The following is a 20,000-nucleotide window of genomic DNA, read 5'->3' as shown; positions in this document are numbered from 1 at the left end:
TGCTTATTGGAACGCCATGTGTTATTACGCGTCAGTTCCTCCAATAGTCAAGGTCCGCTCCCAACCACCTCGGTATCCGCACAAGGTGCCATCTGTGTCTCACAGGATCCGGACGGAGCCATGCAAACCACCTCTGGGTGCGCCTCATGTGCAGCAGGCCCAGGAACACCACCACATGGGCAGCCGCCATGAGGCCCAGAAGGGGCATGATCGACAGAACTGAGACCTTCAGAGAAGGACGGAAAAGGACGCTCTCATGGTGCCCGTGTCCAGATTGATAAACAATCTGACGTATCAAAACCAGAATAGGTGACGGAGCCAGAACCAGCAGGTGGTCCAGGTACGCGAGGATACTGATGCCCTGCCGGCGTAGTGGCCTCAACGCCGACTACACACAGATGGAGGAAGTTCTGGGGGCGAGCGCATATCCAAAGGGGAGTCTGGTATATTCGCACGCCACTACCTGGAAGGCAGAAACGCAAAAACATTCAATGCCAAGGAGTTATCAGCACGTGGGAGTAAGCATCTTTCAGGTCTATACTGGAGCAAAAAATCATAGAGAAGGAATGCTTCCAGCATTTGCCGCACCCTAAGCATGTGAAACTTGAATTTTGCCACCGCCTTGTTGAAAAGATGGAGGTCCAAAATTGGTCTCACACCTCCCGTCTTCTTGGGCACGAGGAAGTAGCGGGAATAATATCCCTCGTTCCTCTGCTCCAACGGGTCCACAGTTACCGCTCCCTTCGATAAAAGCTCTGCAATCTCTGCTGACAGCTGCAGCTTGATCAGGACGCACTATCACCCACCATCTCCACAACGAAGGGCGGAGGGGTCAGAAAATCTGAATGGAATACCCCTCCATCAGAACGCGCTGTAACCAGCTGTCCAGGAGCAACTTCTTCTGCCAGATTGTTAAGCAGTTTGAAAGAGGCTGTGCCGGAGATCGTGGCACCAGATCGAGGAATCTGCTGTAATTCAGCTTGGCCCTGACCTCCACTGGACAGCGGAGAAACTCTGCTGTCCTGGTCCGAGGCGGGCCGTCCTCAAAAGGGACATGAAAGATCCCCATAGGGGATTCTTCTCCTGCCGAGAAGCACTTCATTCACAGAATAAGGAAGTGAGTCTACAGCATCCACATTACTGACAACCCGCCATTGATTTGCCCATTCAGACAAAGCGGTGGAGTCTTGTAATTCAGGGAATCTTGTCACCACATTTGCATATCCAGCCTTTGTGTGCTCAGCGCTCGACGCTGCTAGTGAAGGCAGAAAGCAATGAGACCCAGACAGTCCACAACCGCTATGCTAAACGCCATAGCGCAAGCTAGCCGGTGCATGCGTGTTGTGAGAGAGAAAGAAAAGGCCCCTTTCATTCTCAGCCTTTTCGGGGAAACTTGTCATGTCATTTGCATGAGAACCAGACAGCGTCAACAACGACATGCAGAGTAACTGAGCGTTAACTAGTTGACTCATGCACGCCGTGAGACACTTTCCCACATTTTCCGCGTCAGCAAGCGAAAATGTTCTATCTGCCGTAGGAGCTGAAAAGCATGTCACCGCCCGAACTGAGGATACAAAGTTCAAACAGCGCAACGGTTGATCAACCATTCTAGTTGAACGCTGCGCTCCTGCATTAACAGTGGGGCCAGCGGTTGTCACGTGTACTAAGACACCGTTCTCCTCACCCATACCCCCGCCCTCTCTCATTGTGCAAAGGAGCTACACAGCTCCGCCGTGTGTCAGCTACACTAAGCCCAACATGAGGTGCAGACTGTAGATTACCACAAGCAAGCACATGTCAACTAAAATAACAATCAACTGTATTTTATTGTCGCCTCGCATGGAAACATTGCCACTGCCGCTCTTACAGTAGGGCAGCGATACATTTCACAGGAGAGCATACCGAGACTGGGAAGATTACACCCTGTGCTTCTCGTCTTGAAAAAGCACATTTATCATAGTTTTTCCAAAAACCTTTACATATGCCCCATTCACTTCCATTGTAGCCCAGTGAGAGCCTACTTAAAAACTGCAGCTCGCTCAATACTGGAACGATCAGTGAAATTATTCATGGTAGACAGACCACAAATAGGGCCAAATGTCCAAAATAGCACTTTATAGGTAGCACTGTCGGCCGGCATACCTGCCTTGGCACGTTGATGTTAGGTCCCTCATCTCCGGCCGCCCTCTTCCTCTTCCCCCCCAGTCGGCGTCTGTTCCTTGGTCGCCCTGAGAGGCCTGCACTGCTCCAGGCAGCCTATAGCGCCGTCGCCAGCGTGCGCGGCGCCCAGAACTGGTCCAAGGACTGCTCTATAGTAGGCGGGTCAAGTCCCGTCTGTTTAGGCTACACCTAACTGGGTCACCCGGGCCCTGGGGGCGGGGTCGGGCCCCACTCTAAGCTCTTCTAATGTGACCTCCACCCTCCCCTAGCGCTAGCTCCCCCCCTAGCGCTAGCTCCACCCCTAGCGCTAGCTCCTCCACGCCGCAGGTTATCCTCACACATCAGCTCCCATCTCCAGGCGGCCTAGATCAGACCCTACACACACACACACACACACCCCACCGAAGAGCCTATCTTCTCCGATCGGCAGGACGCCGCGCTCGGGGTCGTGTATGTTATGTCTTCCCCGTCGTCCCTGGAAACGAAGGGAGGTTGGAGACCAGACCGTGTGTCCCCCCCTCCGCCCCCCCCCCACCCCCACCCCCCCCTCTTTCTCTCTCTATTCTCTCCCCCTTTGCTCTTTTCATCCCTCTGTCCTCTCACTCCACGGCGAGCATGCGGCCGAAGGGAGGAACTGCCCCTTTGTGGCGGCGACGGCGCTGATCTGAGTGACAACCCCCCGCCGGGGCAGCTAAACGCGCGGCCGGGCCCAAATCTGTTAGGCAGACTGCAGGGCCATCTGGACGCAGCGCGCAGAAAGGCTGGACATGGTTTCAGGCGAGGTGGGGGTGGGGCGGGCAGCAGCTCTGTACACAGTTCATCTTCCCGGGACGTTTGTCAGGCGACAGAGTCGTTGTTTGTTATAAAGCGTGCAACGGCGAAAACAGAAGGAAGGAAAAATGAAATGGCTCGACGAAAAGAGGCGAAATATCAGCGTGGTGATGGCAGTGATCGAGAGAGGGAGGGAGAGAGAGAGAGAGCGAGAGAGAGAGCAGCGGTACAGGTTATGGAGAACAAACAGGTCGGGGGATCTGTTTCGCTGCAGGTGCCTGGGACTTTGAGAATTTTGCCCTGTGGCAAAGTTGCTACAGTACCAACAGAATGGATATGGACTTTCAGAAGCCAGCTCTCTCCGTCTCCCTCACACCTGCAGGGATGGGAGACCGGGGTGATTCAGAGCCGGGGAAAGACACTATTAAAACCCGGAGAATGAATTGTTAAATACCTCTATAAAGAAATATAAGACACGGAGCGTTTTTATGCTACCATTGCTGCTCTGCTGAGGACTGATAAGGGGGGGCGGGGGGTGGGATGGGGGGGGGGGGTGAGGGGTGGGATGGGTGGGGGGGGTGAGGGGAGTGAGATGAGAAAGGGGGGAAAAAGGTCCCCCGTCTCGTCGAGACATGATTATATTCTGCTGAACTGAAGATGGCGGTTCACAGTGTTGGGGAGGGTGGAGAAACCAACGCCTGCCATTGGGCCACACACACGCACAAACATGCGCACACACACACACACACACACACAAGATGACAAGAGTTAACTGCAATAGGATTACCGTGTCTTCCAACGCCTCTGTTGGGTCTCCCGATAGGTACCCTGCTGATGCTTTTCTCGAACGGTACTGAATAGAAGCTGAGTTCTTTGCATGCAATTTGAAAATTGCATTGCTTACTATTCAAAAGGCGCGCATAATCAGTTCTGATGTGTCAGAGTTTGATTGGAAAGTTAGTTGAAGTTAAATTGCGGTGAGGTAAACACATCAACAGTTTTCTCCTCACTCCGTGTCGTCTGTCAACACTGGCATCTGTTTCGCATCTACATCACTTTACCTATTCCAGGTACATTATGGTGTACCGGTGTGGTTTACCAGTCCCTAGGCCATCCAACACACACACACACACACACACTCCACAGTACACCGCCCTCCTCGCCACTCCACCCCCAGAAAATCAAAGACTTCTGGGTCAGGGATCAGAGAAAATGTGCCTGTTGACATTTGTGTTCCTGGCACAATATTGACTTAAGAGGAAGGCCAGGGCAGCTGGGGAATCAGCGGTGACATTCCCCATTACCTTGGAGATAGACGGCAAGCTGTTAGAGAGAGAGGGGGAGAGAGAGAGGGAGAGAGAGAGCGAGGGAGAGAGGGAGAGAGAGAGAGAGGGAGAGAGAGAGAGAGAGAGGGAGGGAGGGAGAGAGGGAGAGAGAGAGGGAGGGAGAGAGAGAGAGAGAGAGGCAGGAATATGCACTGAGGAAGGTCTTGTTCTGTTTTATTTAAGTCTGTGTGTATAGAATTTGAATGTGTTTTCTGCAGAACAGACGGAAGCCGTGACACTGTGCAAAAGCACTCAAGCTCGGCGTTGAACATAACTGTTCATTCATGAGGGGAATCTGTAAATCCCTGATCATTTCATATCAACTGCTCAATGTATGCTAATCTTCAATTAGGTCTATAATTAAGTTTTCTTTTTTTTCTTTTTTCTTTTTTTCAGTCCAAAAAACCCTGTGGGCAGTTTTGAAGGAATAACAGTAGCCGTAATCAGACAAGCTAGAAACCTCACAGCTGACCCCTCACACGTCAAATACGAACTGCTCCCATCTGGCAGTTAAAAACAAGAAACGATCCCTCAGATACAAAAACCTCTTCATTCCACTATCAATTAGTCTCTTAAACTCCGACCATAAACAGTGTTGATGTATTATGCATGAATATATGAATGCACTTTAAACTGTTTGCACATGTTTGCACATGTCTATGCACTAATGTTTGTTTTGTCCTTGTTATGGCACCTTTGTACTGTATGTACAGTAGCAGCCTGCATGTCTGAGACAAATTTCCCTTGGGACAAATACATGAATCTGGAATCTGGAATCTTAACAGGCCACAGGATAGTCTGGATGCACAGGATCTCCCTTTAACGTTTCAGATAGAATGATATGAGACAGAACGTCAACTCATTACACTCCATTGAAATCCTCAGTCTGATGCAACTTCCACTCTAAACGATGTCAATGGGGTAGGGAGATTTGATTTTCCCTAACCAATCACTAGAGAGTAACTTATCCGTTTGAATCTAACATCATCTATCTATCTCACCCCCTTATTTATTACAGCCAAAGCATGTACATAACACACCCACCCCAATATATTCAAATCCATTTATACAGTATAGCATGTACATAATCCATCCAATTATCTATCTTATCTTTATCTTTATATGACCGCCTTCTTGTGTAATTTGTACATTTTTAATTTGTAAATTGAGTATTGGAATCGATATTGTTTATCTGTATTGAGCATGATCTTGGAGCTGGCAGCAACAACAACACAGAGCGAAGTGAAACAATATAATACTACTTAACGTTGTTACTAATTGACAACTGCATTAGTCTCGCCCTTGGCGCTGATTGGCTAATCATTACAACCCGCAGCTTTCATTGGACCGATAATTTTTTACTCTGAGAAACCGCTGGTTCATGTAGCAACACCAGACCAAGAATCATTCAACTTCGGTGGAGTGGACGGATTCAAATGCCTGGACTCTACCTTTATCTGTCATTTGGTGACATTTGGACAGTCTGTACCTTCCTTCTCCTCCTCCTCCTCCAGCTCTCTGTTCAGAAGCCTGCCGAGTCTTGTCTGCAGTACTCTCAGCTGTCTCTGTCTGGCTGGGCTCTGTCTCGGTTCAGACACCGTGTTACTCTCCTCGCTGATTGCTATTACAATTTTTGTTTCTCTTCTGATTGCCTGAGTGACTTCAGTTACCCTCTGAATCAAACAGCATTTATTTTGTTGAGGGACAGTAATGACTTGAATACCACAGCTTTGCAAGTTGCCTTTTAACTTTTTTTCCCCCACACTGGTTATAATTTCCTCCGTCCCAGCGACAGCGCAGGGCAAGAGGTAATGTTTTCAGTGGCGTGCGTGTGCGTACGTGTGTGTATGTGTTTGTTAGCAGAATTACGCAAAACTACGAGACCGATTTTCACAAAACTCGGTGGAAGTATGTAGCATGGTTCAATTTAGAACCCATTACATTTTGGAGCAGATCCGAAGTATGAGTCAGGTCCATGGGCCGCCCAAACATGGCCAGCCATTCACTTCCATTCATTGAACCAGGATTACACAACAACTACCTGACTGATTTTCGTGAAACTCAGTGGAGGCGTGTATCATCGGCCAACTTACAAACTCTTACATTTTGGAGTGGATCCGAATCATGGATCGGGTCCATGGGCCGCCTAAACGCAGCCAGACTGCCCATTCAATTCCATTCATTATTTGGACTATGATTATGCAAAAACTACCTGACTGATTTTCATGAAACTATGTGGAGGGATGTAGCATCGGCCAACTTACAAACTCTTAAAATTTGGAGCAGATCTGACGCACGGGTCAGGTCCACGGGCCGCCCAAACACGCACGGCCATTCACCTCCATTCATTATTTGAACCGGGATTACACAAAAACTACTTGACTGATTTTCATGAAACTCAATGAAAGGGTGTAGCACCGGCTAACTTACAAACACTTACATTTTGGAGTGGATCCGAATCATGGGTCAGGTCCACGGGCTGCCCAAACACAGCCGGAATGCCCATTCACTTCCATTCATTTTTTGGACTATGACTACACAAAAACTACCAAAGGGTGAAGGGGTGTATCATGAGCCACCTTAGAACCCATGACATTTTGGAGCAGATCTGAATCACAGGCCAGATCCACGAATAAAAACTAAATTTAGAACGAAGCCAGCTACCTGTGTGAGGGTGCTAGAGACACAGGGTTTGGACTGGAGTGTGCGGTGGGAGAGCCCGGAGTGCACTGCAGTGCCCCCTGCTGGCTGTGAGGGGGGGCGCCACAGATCCAGCCAAATACAGCCACCCATTCACCTCCAGTCATTTTTACCTCCACCCCAGTGAATCACAAGCCGCCTGGACAGCTGTTCACCTCCTTTTTGGACTAGGATTACGCAAAAACTACCAGACTTGTTTTCATTAAACTCGGTGGAGGGGTGTAGCATGGGCCAATTTAGAACCCATTCAATTTTGGCTTGCACAGAGCCACGAAATGCATTCAGGGGCAGAGGTCTGTGCTCTCTGAGCACCATTTCTAGTGTTGTTTTGAAATGGCCTCAGAACACACAGTAGCAAGGTGTGGATTATTTCAGTGGACTTCTAAGCGCGGGAGTAGCCGTCCCTTAACTGTTTTACTCTCATTCCCCAGAAATGATTTCCTGACATGTTAAACACTTTGAGAGCCGAGGTCTGTACTGTACCTGTTAAAGCCATTAACCTCCTTGGTCACCCCGTGAGAAGCGGAGACTCAGGACTCTGTGACTGGACCCTCAGGACTCTGTGACTCTCTGTACCGTCAGGACTCTGGGCCCCTTGTTTCTGCAACATTAGGCTGAGGACAGCACCGACCTAGCGGACTCTGTCTCTCTCTCCTCCTGTCAGAGGGAGAGGTAGTAGAGAGAAATTAAAGGGGGATGAACAAGCTTAGAGAGAAAAGGACCAAAGTGAAGCGAGAGAAAGAGAGAGAGAGAGAGAGATGAGGTAAGAGCCAGAAAAAGACAACAGAAGGAGAAGTGTCGCGGTGAGAACCACACCACATCCCCGTGAGCGTGTGAGACGGCCGCTTCTGTAGGTGGATCATGGTGGCATCTGGTCATCCAGTTTGTCAGAGAGAAGCAGCTATAGGCTCTACGCAGAGTCCAGAGCAGGGAGCCGGGACACGTCTCTGACCTGAATTACACACTAGCTCTGCAGAGGTGGAGAGGAGGGGAGGGCAAGAGAGGAGGATGAAGGTAGGAGGGGTGGTGGAGGAGGAGTGGAGGGAGGGAGGTGGGAAGAAGCTGGGCCTCTTGCCAGAGACGATTACCCCTTGGCTCTGAGGGCTAGTCACACCTGCCTTCGCCTCTCACCCCTCCTCACCCCTCTTCAACCCTGTAATGCCATCAATAAAAAACGTTTTAGAGGGGAACAAAGGACGTGGCTCAGGGTTAAACGTGGACCCGGGAGAACTATCGCGGGCTGACGCAGCCAAACCGGGAATAGTCCTAGAATTACTTAGATGTCACTTTCAGACGTAACACCACTGCTTTTCACCGGACCTCAGCATTTCGGACACTACCAGCACCTGCTTGGTTCACATAGAAAAGCCAAGACAGACAGTTTTAGAAACGTTTGTTTTGAAACTGCCTTCCCGATTCTAGAGATCTGATAGGGTGGATCCGCAACACTCAACAGTTTTAGAACAGAGAGATATTGTAGAACAATAAACATTCTAAAACTACTTTAAACTTTCTCGGCCGTTGTTGTAGGTTCCTGATGCTCCAAAAGTTAGGTTGCATCATGGTGCCGTCGAGAGGTTTGACACAGCAGGACTTCTTAAAATAGAACTGATACTTCCGTTCACCAGGTCTGTTCAAAGGTGTGGCTTTCTGCTCAAGTCAGAAGACAGTGGTGTGATTATGCAGTGTGTATTAATGTATGTTAAGGGGGAGGAGAGGAGGGGTGGCAGAGCAGAACATAATGTTCTATTATCCTAAATTGTTCAGTATAAAGTCACATCTCTTTGTCTCGCCTTCTCTGTGACAGAAAGAGTTCCACACCTCCTCTCCTCCCCTGGCACTTACGCTGTCACACACGCGGTCGCTGCTTCCTCTCTCGTTGGAGATGTTCAAAATAGTCACCCACGCAGTTCTGTATCTTTTCACAATATACTGAAAAATATTGAAGCAATAACTCATGAAAGGGTGTGGTATATTGGCCATATACCACAACCCTCAAGTGAGCTATTGCTTTTATACAACGGTTACATCATCAGGAAACATTTATGGGATAAATACATATTATGTCAGTGTCTTAATATAAATTTTACTGAACTCTGAGAAAGAAGGGTAGTGAAGAAAGGTAGTTCCTAAAACTATCACATTGCTATGGAGTTTAAAAACGACAAACAAGGAGGTCACCTGTTCGTCCTGCTGGAGCCTCTCACACACCCAGGCAGGCTATGAAGCAAGCACAGTAATATGGTACATCCCTAATCACTTAGACTCTCTGTCTCTCCACTCCCCCTCTCTCTCTCTCTCTCTCTCTCTCTCTCTCTCTTTCCCCCTCCACTCCCCTCTCTCTATTTCTCTCTCTCTCTCTCCCTCCTCCCTCCACTCTCCTCTCTATTTTTCTCTCTCTCCCTCCCTCCACTCTCTCTATTTCTCTCTCTCTCTCTTCCTCCACTCCCCTCTCTCTCTATCCCTCCACGCCCCTCTCTCTATTTCTCTCACACACTCCACCTCTCTCTCTTTCCCTCCACCTCTCTCTCCCTCTCTCTCTCCCTCCACCTCTCTCTCCCTCCACTCCCCTCACACTCTCTCTCTCACCCCACCTCTCTCTCTCACCTCACCTCTCTCTCTCACCTCACCTCTCTCTCTCTCTCTGTCTCCCTCCACTCTCCTCACTCTCTCACCCCACCTCTCTCTCGCTCCACCTCTCGCTATCTCTCTTTTCATTAAGCGTCCCGTCATGGCGCCCGTCATCGTCCTCTAAGCTATCGGCCGCGCTCTCTGTGCGAAGGGGTGCCGGCCGCCCCGCTTTCTGCGGTCTGCTAACTCTGCCGCCAGAAGGAGGACCAGGGCACTAAGCTGATAATAAGTTACACCAGGAGGCGCAGTGGGATGGAGATGGTGGGCGACCGGTGTGTAGCGTTGGCAACATCTGTTAACAGTGCAGGGGTCTATGAGGGAGGTGGGCTCATTCTATCTCTGCTCTTCAGAAGGTAGACAGTAGACGTGGGTTTTTACCTTAGCTAAACACACAGATGGTTGGTCTGATCGCGCGGCCCTGGTAACCCAGAGCGAGCCCCCGTCATATTCATTAGCTGAAGTGCCTGGGACAGAACGTGGCTCTTCTGTTTCCACCAGACAGAATGCAGCTTCACGCAGCTTATGGGTGTTTGTGTTGGATTTGAACTGGCAGCTGGACATGACATTCCCTCAATTCAAAGTACATTATTTTCTGCTAGGAAAATAATACTGTACAACACAGAACAGACACAGAATACATATCTACTGTACTACACATTAAACATTACATTTACAGATTCAATTATAATGCTAAAGATAAATAAATAATAGTGTGTGTGTGTGTGTGTGTGTGTGTGTGTGTGTGTGTGTGTGTGTGTGTGTGTGTGTGTGTGTGCGTGTGTGTGTGCGTGTGTGTGTGTGCGTAAGTGTATGCGTAAGTGTATGCATGTGACAGTGTTGGACCAGTAATGGCGGAGGTATATTAGCCAGTCCGTTTCCGTGGAGTAGGGAGTGGGGAGTAGGAAGTGGGGGGTGGGGGGTTCCCTCACCCAGCCTGTGTGTTCTCGGGTGATGCTACAGAATGCTTTTTTGTTTATTAACTCAATATGTTATCGACTGAACTAAATAAGCGATCTGCCTTTTTGTCAGCTTCTTTGCCCTTCCGAACTATCAAGGGGTCCCATTTTCATCATGAATAGCGAGGCTAATTTGCAATGAACCCCCCCCCCCCCCCCCCTCCCACACACACACATACAAATAAACGATTTCTATATGTTGCTTAAAAGGATTATCACAGCATTTTATTCTTACAGGACCATCTCAGTGAATTATGCACACGTAGAAGGACATAGGGTAGATTGGTGGATACTGTAGTTACAGTGCCTGATATTATTTAGTTGACCATCTATAAAGCATGTATAGCAGTAGACCATCGAAGTATGAGTGTGAATGCTTTACCTACAGTATATAAAGCATCATATTACTGTGGATATCAATCTTGTGCTTCCCCCATGTTTGCCCGGAGTCATAAAGATCTGATTGTGTTTCGCAGGACTTTGCTGATTCGATATTCCACTTGGTTCGGGAGAAATACCGCGAGCTGGCCGACAGCTGCAACCCCATGCATGCTCGCCACAAAGCCCTGGCTGCCATCGTCATGACCAGAGGTATGGCAAATCTCATTGACTTTTCTATATCGCTGTGAATTATTGAAGTGGTGCAATATACTCTGTATGTATTCTGTGGAGAGTTTGATAGAGTCAGAGAGAGAGGGGGTTGGGGGGGGGGCGGCGGGGGGTAGAGAAAAAGCGTAAGTCAGTCAGAGAGAGATGGAGAGAGAGAGAGAGAGAGAGTCGTCAGAGAGACTCTCGGCTGTGTCCTCCTCTACCTGCAGAGCTTTCATATATACCTTCTCATATTGAATTATTTACCATCGGTCCCTGAAGGCGAGGGAGAGAGACACTGTACCCGCGTCTGCCTTCCCTACTGTACCTGCTACTGTACGCTGGCCTTGACAGCCACGCTGCCGGCTCCAAGTGTCAGAGAAGAGCAGAACTCACCCAGGAACTTTAAGATGGAGGGGAGTCGTACGGTCGAGGAATTAGGAATTAGGAATTGAGCGACGGTACGAATGTCAGACAGAAGTCTCTGAGCGATCATCCCACCCTCATACCATCAAGGCTTCATTCTGTACTTTACGTAAACATAAAGCATATTAAGCTCTTTTTCCTCACACACACACACACACACACACAAACACACACACACACACACACACACACGTGTTGATGTGGAGAGCATTATCTCCCTGGCTGGCTCCAGACTTGGGGGGGGGGGGTTCAGTGTGGATTGGTATCTCAGCATCCTTTTGGAGAGCTGTAGCTCATCAATTTAGGCTTCAGTGAGACCCTGCCCGCCTTGACCTAATCCAATCCCTCTTCTGCTCACACCCTGCCTCCGTATAATTGCTTCAGTGTGTTTATTAATAGGAGCGTTATCTTCAAAGATCCAGACGCGAGCTGCCTGAGTATTTGGTGGTGGTAGTGGCGGCGGCGGCGGCGGTGGTAGTGGCGGCGGCGGCGCGCTGCAGCGCGCTACGGCGGACAGGAGCTTTGACAGGAACACTGGGGACCCTGTTCCCCGTTTCTGAACACCCACAGGCTCGGGCCCCGCCTCCGCCTCTGGAATGTCAATGCGGGCCCGGCTTTGAACCAGGGACAGGCAGCCCCCCTCCTCCACAGCCAGGCCCACCAGGGAGCCTCTATCCTGGGGTAGATCAGGCCTCCGGGGGGACTGGAGCTGGGCCTCAATAGATTTCACGGGTAAAGTTAACATGCCTGTGTGTGTGTGTGTGTGTGTGTGTGTGTGTGTGTGTGTGTCTGTGTCTGTGTCTGTGTGGGTGTGGGTGTGTGTGTGTGTGTGTGCGCGCGTTAGAAGGTGTGGAAAATCAGATTTTCGAATCTAAGAATTGACCATGGGGTTGGTGTTTGGAGATGATGTGGAGAATATCAGACGCTGTTTGGAATGCAGAAGTGACGCGTGACGAACGCACAAGACCCTTTCTGCTTGTTTGTGTGGAAAACGGAATGTTTAATAGACCGCTTTGAAGAAACGAGATGGAGCGCTTTCAAACATTGTGTGATGTGAAGTCTTTGTTATGTTTGGAAGTCTGAATATCCACGTTCAAAGAGGTATATTGCTCTCTCTATACATTTTATCTGTGGTAAATTGTAAATTGGTCATCCAGTAATCACTTCCTTTAAGCAATACAGTAAAATATAGTGATTTTTCTCAGTACAGGGTAGTTGCCTTCCCTCAGTTTTTTATTTTCAAATAATTCCCAGTGATGATATTAGGCCCATGTTGACGTTGCGTGATCTCCCGATATCTTGCGATGAAACATATGAAGTCATAAGGATCATTTCACTCGTCTCATTTAGCTGTAATAGCATGTAAATGAGATCACCATCGCTGACCTTGAGAGTCCCTCTGACTCCCGTGGAAAAACATTTTAATATTCATTTTATAGTGCTTGAATATAATGGCGTGCTTATTAGAAGACATTGTTCTGTCTATTCTCCTCAGATAACGACTGAGAGCAGCTTGAATAGTGTTTGAATAAAGCCTGGCATCTTGAAAAATGACAGATTAAGGAATGGCTTCGTTTGCGGGGTTGATATCGTGTAATCCCTTATCCTGAAGGATAACTTAAGCTCCCTCACTCACAAGGAACCCTTATGATGATTGCCTCATATAAAATAATTGACCAACCACCATGGTCTAATCTCATTTAGAAAATACTATAGCTTGATGGCAGCCATTAACCCCCCTTCAGGGAGAAGGCTTTACTGTGGTGAGGCCACATCAGGCTGTAGACATCACACAGTCTCCTCACTTTCCTATGTAAACAGCCCAAATGATGGGTGTTTAAGAGGGCAGTGTAGTGTGTGGTGGGGTAATGTGGCATGGTAGAGATGGGGGGGGGGGGCTCAGCATCCAGAGCCCAGGCAGGGACCCTCATGGCTGGGCTGGAGGTAATGGACCCTAGCAGGCTACTGGAGCCCGCTCCTGGAGATGACCTGGAGAAAGACACGTGTGAGCAGTTGCGGGAAAACTCGACTGGAGATTCACCACAACCTGAGATTATATAAAAGTTATTCCTAGTTAAAGTTAGTTAGTTTAAGTTAAAAGTTCAAAAGTTAAGTTTTAGTTAGTTTAGTTTAAGTTAAAGGCTGCAACACCCTGTTTTGAGATGAAGAGAAAGTCTGACTGTATAAGAGATGTACGGTATAGTATATTAGTATAGTACACCTCTTATATAGTACATACTACTGTAGAGGTGAACTGTATAGTGATGTATGTTCTGGTGGTTCTGAGGGTTTATCATAATATTGTATTTCTCTTTTTTTATCACAATATTATATCATTATATAATATGACCAAATGCAAAATGCTCACAAATGAACTGTCCTCCACGGCCTCCATGACTACACCAGTAACAGCGTAGGGTTGTCTAAGCTGACAGAGGTGTTCTGTGTTGCTGTGGCTTTGATGTGACGTCTCTACCGCTGTTGACGGGAAGGGTCATGGTCGGGTCTTTCTGTTGACTGTGGTATGCTGCTATGGTAGTAGACCTACCGTCTGGACTGTGTATCTGCTGCCTTTACCTGTCTGTCTGTGTATCTGCTGTCTTTACCTGTCTGTCTGTGTATCTGCTGCCTTTACCTGTCTGTCTGTGTATCTGCTGCCTTTACCTGTCTGTCTGTGTATCTGCTGTCTTTACCTGTCTGTCTGTGTATCTGCTGCCTTTACCTGTCTGTCTGTGTATCTGCTGCCTTTACCTGTCTGTCTGTGTATCTGCTGCCTTTACCTGTCTGTCTGTGTATCTGCTGCCTTTACCTGTCTGTCTGTGTATCTGCTGCCTTTACCTGTCTGTCTGTGTATCTGCTGCCTTTACCTGTCTGTCTGTGTATCTGCTGCCTTTACCTGTCTGTCTGTGTATCTGCTGCCTTTACCTGTCTGTCTATCTGCTGCCTTTACCTGTCTGTCTGTGTATCTGCTGCCTTTACCTGTCTGTCTGTGTATCTGCTGTCTTTACCTGTCTGTCTGTGTATCTGCTGCCTTTACCTGTCTGTCTGTGTATCTGCTGCCTTTACCTGTCTGTCTGTGTATCTGCTGCCTTTACCTGTCTGTCTGTGTATCTGCTGCCTTTACCTGTCTGTCTGTGTATCTGCTGCCTTTACCTGTCTGTCTGTGTATCTGCTGTCTTTACCTGTCTGTCTGTGTATCTGCTGCCTTTACCTGTCTGTCTGTGTATCTGCTGTCTTTACCTGTCTGTCTGTGTATCTGCTGTCTTTACCTGTCTGTCTGTGTATCTGCTGCCTTTACCTGTCTGTCTGTGTATCTGCTGTCTTTACCTGTCTGTCTGTGTTGCAAAATTGTCTTTTTCTAACCCCTTCGATGCTAGTGATCGATTCTAGTATAAAAGCATTGTTGCCCTAAGGCTTTCGCCTCCCCCCTTCTCTCTCTCTCTCTCTCTCTCTCTCAGTTCGCTCCTCTCCGACAAACCGGAGGGGTTATGTGGGGGGGTTCGGAGGGGTGGATGCCAATTTCATGGCGAGATAGAGAGCAGCTCTGAGAAATTATCCACTGCTAAATTGATCTGAACAATCTGTACGTGGAAAGTGGAACAGCAGAGAAAGAGAAGAGGAAGTGAAGGTGGAGAGAAATACAGGACAGGTTTGTAGAGCAGAGGAGAGAGAGAGAGAGAGAGAGAGAGAGAGACAGAGATAGAGAGAGAGAGAGACAGAGAGAGAGACAGAGAGAGAGAGAGATAGAGAGAGAGAGAGAGAGAGAGAGACAGAGAGAGAGAGAGACAGAGAGAGACAGAGAGAGAGAGAGACAGAGAGAGATAGAAAGACAGAGAGAGAGAGAGACAGAGATAGAAAGAATGAGAGAGATAGAGAGAGAGAGAGAGAGAGAGAGAGAGAGAGAGAAAGAGGGGGGTAGAGAGAGAGAGACAGAGAGATACAAAGACAGAGAGAGAGAGAGAGAAAGACAGAGAGATAGACAGAGAGAGATAGAAAGACAGAGAGAGAGAGAGAGGGGTAGAGAGAGAAAGAGAGAGAGATAGATAGTAAGACAGAGAGAGACAGAGAGAGAGAGAGACAGAGAGAGAGAGTGGAGGGCCCTCTGTGATGGTACCTTATCATCTGGGGGAGGCGTGACTGTTCCAGGGTGATGCAGAGTACATCTGATAGGCCAGGAGTAGATCTCATATGATATGGAATATAATACTTCAGGGCATATGCCGTCCAGGGCACAGATGCATCCAAGCGATACACAGTCGTTGCTGTGTCCATTGGCGCTTGTTGTTCAAAATGGCTCCCCTAAACTCGAGACGTGGTTTCATTCCCAGATAGCAAGCGGATCTGGGCCATATACAGGCCAGATCTGGCCCTTGTGGCTTAGTTCCGGCCCACATATGGCCCAGAATCATTACACATCCGCTTGCTATCTGGGTTGCGGTGAACTTGTGCTTCTATATTGTAGCAACAACGGGGGAAATTGTTAGCTGTTTTGTTGGAAGGTTTGTAATATTTGCGCATATGAAGAAGGCAGATGGCGGAAACGTTGTGCTTTATTAAATCACTTTAGCTATTTAAACAGCGCGCAGACCTTTCTTCTCTTATCAGCACGATTCTCCCAGCATGATCCCAGCAGTCGGGGAACTGGACAGAACCATTATAGGCCACAGTGTAGGTTCTCGTCTCCCCCGTAAAATACCCCCAGGTCCGCGTCCTCCGTCCACAAGCCCCGGTCTGTCCCAGCAGCCGGACGGCGGGTCGGTGAGAACCGCGGCCGGGATGTGATTTCAGAACGCCACGCCCTTTAACCCCGCCTCACTGTGAGCCGCTTGTGCTGTTATGGCCGCCCCCCCGCCCCCCACCCTCCCTCCCCCCCTCCCTCCACCCTCTCGGAGGTGCCGGTGTCAGGGACCCCTTCACCACAACCCCAGCCTGGGCCTGGCCTGATAACAGCTCGTACGCAACTCCTCGGGGGGGGGGGGGGGCCGGGGTGTGAGTAAGCGTTCTGAGCCAGCCGTGCTGTCTGTCACACACACACATACACTCACACTGACCAGTTTCAAGCCACTGAGCAGAGCTGAGCTGAGCCACACCTCTTTATGTGAAAAGAAATGACCATGTTTGTGTTTGTGTGTGTGTGTGTGTGTGTGTGTGTGTGTGTGTGTGTGTGTGTGTGTGTGTGTGTGTGTGTGTGTGTGTGTGTGTGTGTGTGTGCGCGCGCGCACGCGTGTGTGTGACAGGCCTGGACCTGAGGCAGGCCCAAGTGGTGGCGTTATCTACTGGCACCAAGTGCATCAACGGGGAGTACCTCAGTGACCAGGGATTGGTGGTCAACGACTGTCACGCAGAGATCACCACCAGGAGAGCCCTGGTCAGATACCTCTACTCCCAGCTGGAGATCCTGCTGAGGTAATGCCCCAACACACACACATGCTTTTGTGCTGCTGCTAATGTCGATTACTAGGAAGCCTACTGGGTTTTTATGATGGGTGTCAGCCTATGAATTCATGTACTCACTGCACATCCTCACTATAAATATGTATTACTCACATTGTGTATTCACTATAAGTATTATTAATTGAATCATGTTGACACGTTGGCTGGATGTTAATATTTGTGCTCGGGGCTGGAGTTTTGTTGTTTTTCAGTGTTGTTCTTGTTATGAGCGTGTTAGTGAATTAATTGTTCCTTGACTACTCATTAAGTGGAACGAAAGTAAACAGTCGACTCCGCGGCAACAGCAAGGCTTTGGAAAAACAAGGACATGTTGATAACCGAGGCGCTCTACGCCACCCCTCCGCCAGAGAAGTGAACACCCCTTTCATTTGCACAGGAATCAGCTCACTCTTCCACATCATCCCACTGCAGTTTTCAAACTACCGTTTTCAAGATTCTGACCTGTCAAAAATCTCCTTTACGGAAAGACTCTCGCGACTAGAAAGGCTAGCCTAAAACCCATAAATCTCCCCACGGCCTTTGTGCGTGGACTCAGCTAGCCAATCACACGCCCCGCCTGGCTACCCTGGCGTCCCTGAATGTCATATTTGCATACATTGCACCGACGTTTTTCTTTGGTCTTTCTCTCAACATTCACACGACGGAAGGTAGGGAGACTAGGCAGCTAATGAGAAAGATAAGTCCAGATAAGTCCGGAGAACGGCCAGCGAAATGCCACCGCGCCATCGCATGTTTACTGATGGTGATGGGCGAGCGCGGAGGGAGGTGGGCGGGGCTCTGCCAGCGTGCACGGCACCGGGACGCACGAGGAGAAAACAGGACGTTGAAAAAGACGGTACACGTGAAGCCGATCAGCTGACTCGGTCGCTAACGTGTGGGTGTGCGCACGTGTGCGCGTGTAGGGTCAACACATTCACGCACATCTGAGCAAACGGGTAGGACGGAGAGTGTAGGTCGGCCGTCCAGCCCCCCCCCCCTCCCTCCCTCCCCCCCCTCGTGACAGAGTGAGAGTGATGGGCGGCAGCAGAGGTGACAGGGGGGAGAGTTAGCGGAGAAAAATGCTTCGGTCAGGGAGAAGGCCAGCGTTCCTCTTCCCTCGGTTCTGGTCGGTTGAAAAATAGCACGACAGTGGCGTTGTCCGTGCCGTGATGGATCGTGGTCACTGTCTCATCTGCGCCCCCTTCACCCCCCCCCCCTCTGTCTTGCAGTAAAAGGCGGGAGGACTGGGAGGAGTCCATATTCGTGCGCCAGAAGGATTGTGGGTACAGGCTGAGAGAGAACGTCCATTTCCACATGTACATCAGCACCTCCCCCTGCGGCGACGGACGGATCAACTCGCCCTACGAGATCACCTCCAACTGTAAGACTGTGAAAACATGAAAATATGAAATATGAAAACATGACAATATGACAATATGAAATATGAAAACATGAAAATATGAAAACATTAAAACATGAACACATGACAATATGAAATATGAAAACATGAAAATATGAAATATGAAAACATGCGTGAAAGGGGAACCGAGAAGTCGTTGGGAAAGGCATTTTATTTTATTTTATTTACAATTGTATTTTTACACGGACAGTACACATTCGTGAACATTGCTGTAAATGCATCAGTATAAGCCGAGGCTAATTTTCAACTGTCTCCATGGGGACAGACTATCACGCTCTCTATATTTCTCCTTCTCTCTCTCTCTCTCTCTCTCTTTCATTCTATTTCTATCTCTCTATCCATCTCTTCCCCTCTCTCTCTCCCTCGCCATCCCACCTTCCCATTCTCTCACCGTCTCTCTCTCCCTTTCTCTCTATCTGTCTCTTCTCCTCCTCCCTCTCTCTCTCCCTCTCAGGCAGGGAGCCTCTTTCATTCTCTCTCTCTCTATCTCTCTCTCTCCCTCCAGTTCATTTCTCTCTCTCCATTCCTCGTGGTTTGGTTCTCCCCTTTCCTAGCGCAGGTTTATAAAGGGATCATCCTCTCTGGTAGAGATTGTGAAAGCGACTGCACTGCTTTTGTCGTGGGGGCTGTCAGAAAACGCACCATCCTTTTCATGTCATCACATCCCCCCAGTCCCTCTCACCACGTCAAGCCACTGTGCTGAGCAGATGACATTTTTACTGTAATACTTACTCCATATGAAAAAATATATATATATTCATTTAGGTAGCTGCCATTTATCTGTGTGACGTACGGGATTGAGAATGTAATCTTCCCGCTGGTTTTCTATCAGAAATTCATATATTTCCCCTTTATCCAGACAGAAGGACCGAATCCGTTGTATCATTATATGATGGTGAGGTTTTCATGAAATCAGAGAGAGAGATCAAAACAGAGGGAGAGAGAGGGAGGGGGAAGGAGAGAGAGAAAAAAAAAGAATTTTCAGCAACTCAACTCACTGGCGTTTGAAAAGACAACTGTCTCCAAGCTTTGAACTTTTTACTTGCGTGGTCATTAAACCTTTGAAATGTTCCAACAATCAGCTTTACGGATTAGAAAGTGACTTGGGCATTACTGTCCGCCATAATACCTTCCTCTGTCTGTTCAGCAACACCTGGGAGGAACTGCAGGCTTAAGTTTGTCCTCATCTAGAGAACCATGGCAACAGCTAGAAACGGAGAGAGAGAGAGAGAGAGAGAGATGGGAGAGAGAGAGAAGAGAGAGTGTAGGATGAGAGAGATGAGAGAGAGAGAGAGAGAGAGGAGAGAGATGGGGGAGGGAGAGAGAGAGAAGAGAGAAGAGAGAGTGTAAGATGAGAGAGATGGGGGAGGGAGAGAGAGAGAGAAGAGAGAGTGTAAGATGAGAGAGATGGGGGAGGGAGAGAGAGAGAGTGTAAGATGAGAGAGATGGGGAGGGAGAGAGAGAGATGAAAGAGAAATCAAGAGTGATATGAGAGAGAGAGAGAGAGAGAGAGAGAGAGAGTGGTATTCCATATAGGAAGGATATGTACAGACTGTATGAACTACAGTATATCTCCAGTCCTTATAGAGT

At 48.7% G+C, this 20,000-nt stretch overlaps 1 protein-coding gene across 1 annotated transcript in view; it reads left to right on the top strand.

Moving 5' to 3' along the window:
- Window positions 1–20,000, top strand: part of adarb2 (adenosine deaminase RNA specific B2 (inactive)) — a gene marked incomplete at both ends in the record, with an annotated part of 150,404 nt that overhangs the window by 119,849 nt on the left and 10,555 nt on the right. Inside the window, 3 exons of the mRNA XM_084442810.1 lie at window positions 11,020–11,134; window positions 16,795–16,963; window positions 18,220–18,371. Of these exons, the coding sequence (XP_084298936.1) occupies window positions 11,020–11,134; window positions 16,795–16,963; window positions 18,220–18,371 (436 nt within the window). The remainder of the gene's footprint in view (window positions 1–11,019; window positions 11,135–16,794; window positions 16,964–18,219; window positions 18,372–20,000) is intronic.

This window comes from Borostomias antarcticus, assembly GCF_949987555.1.
Source record: "Borostomias antarcticus genome assembly, chromosome: 9".
Taxonomy (NCBI): domain Eukaryota; kingdom Metazoa; phylum Chordata; class Actinopteri; order Stomiiformes; family Stomiidae; genus Borostomias; species Borostomias antarcticus.
Note: the sequence above shows the minus strand (reverse complement) of the source record. Positions and strands in the feature narration are given on the sequence as shown.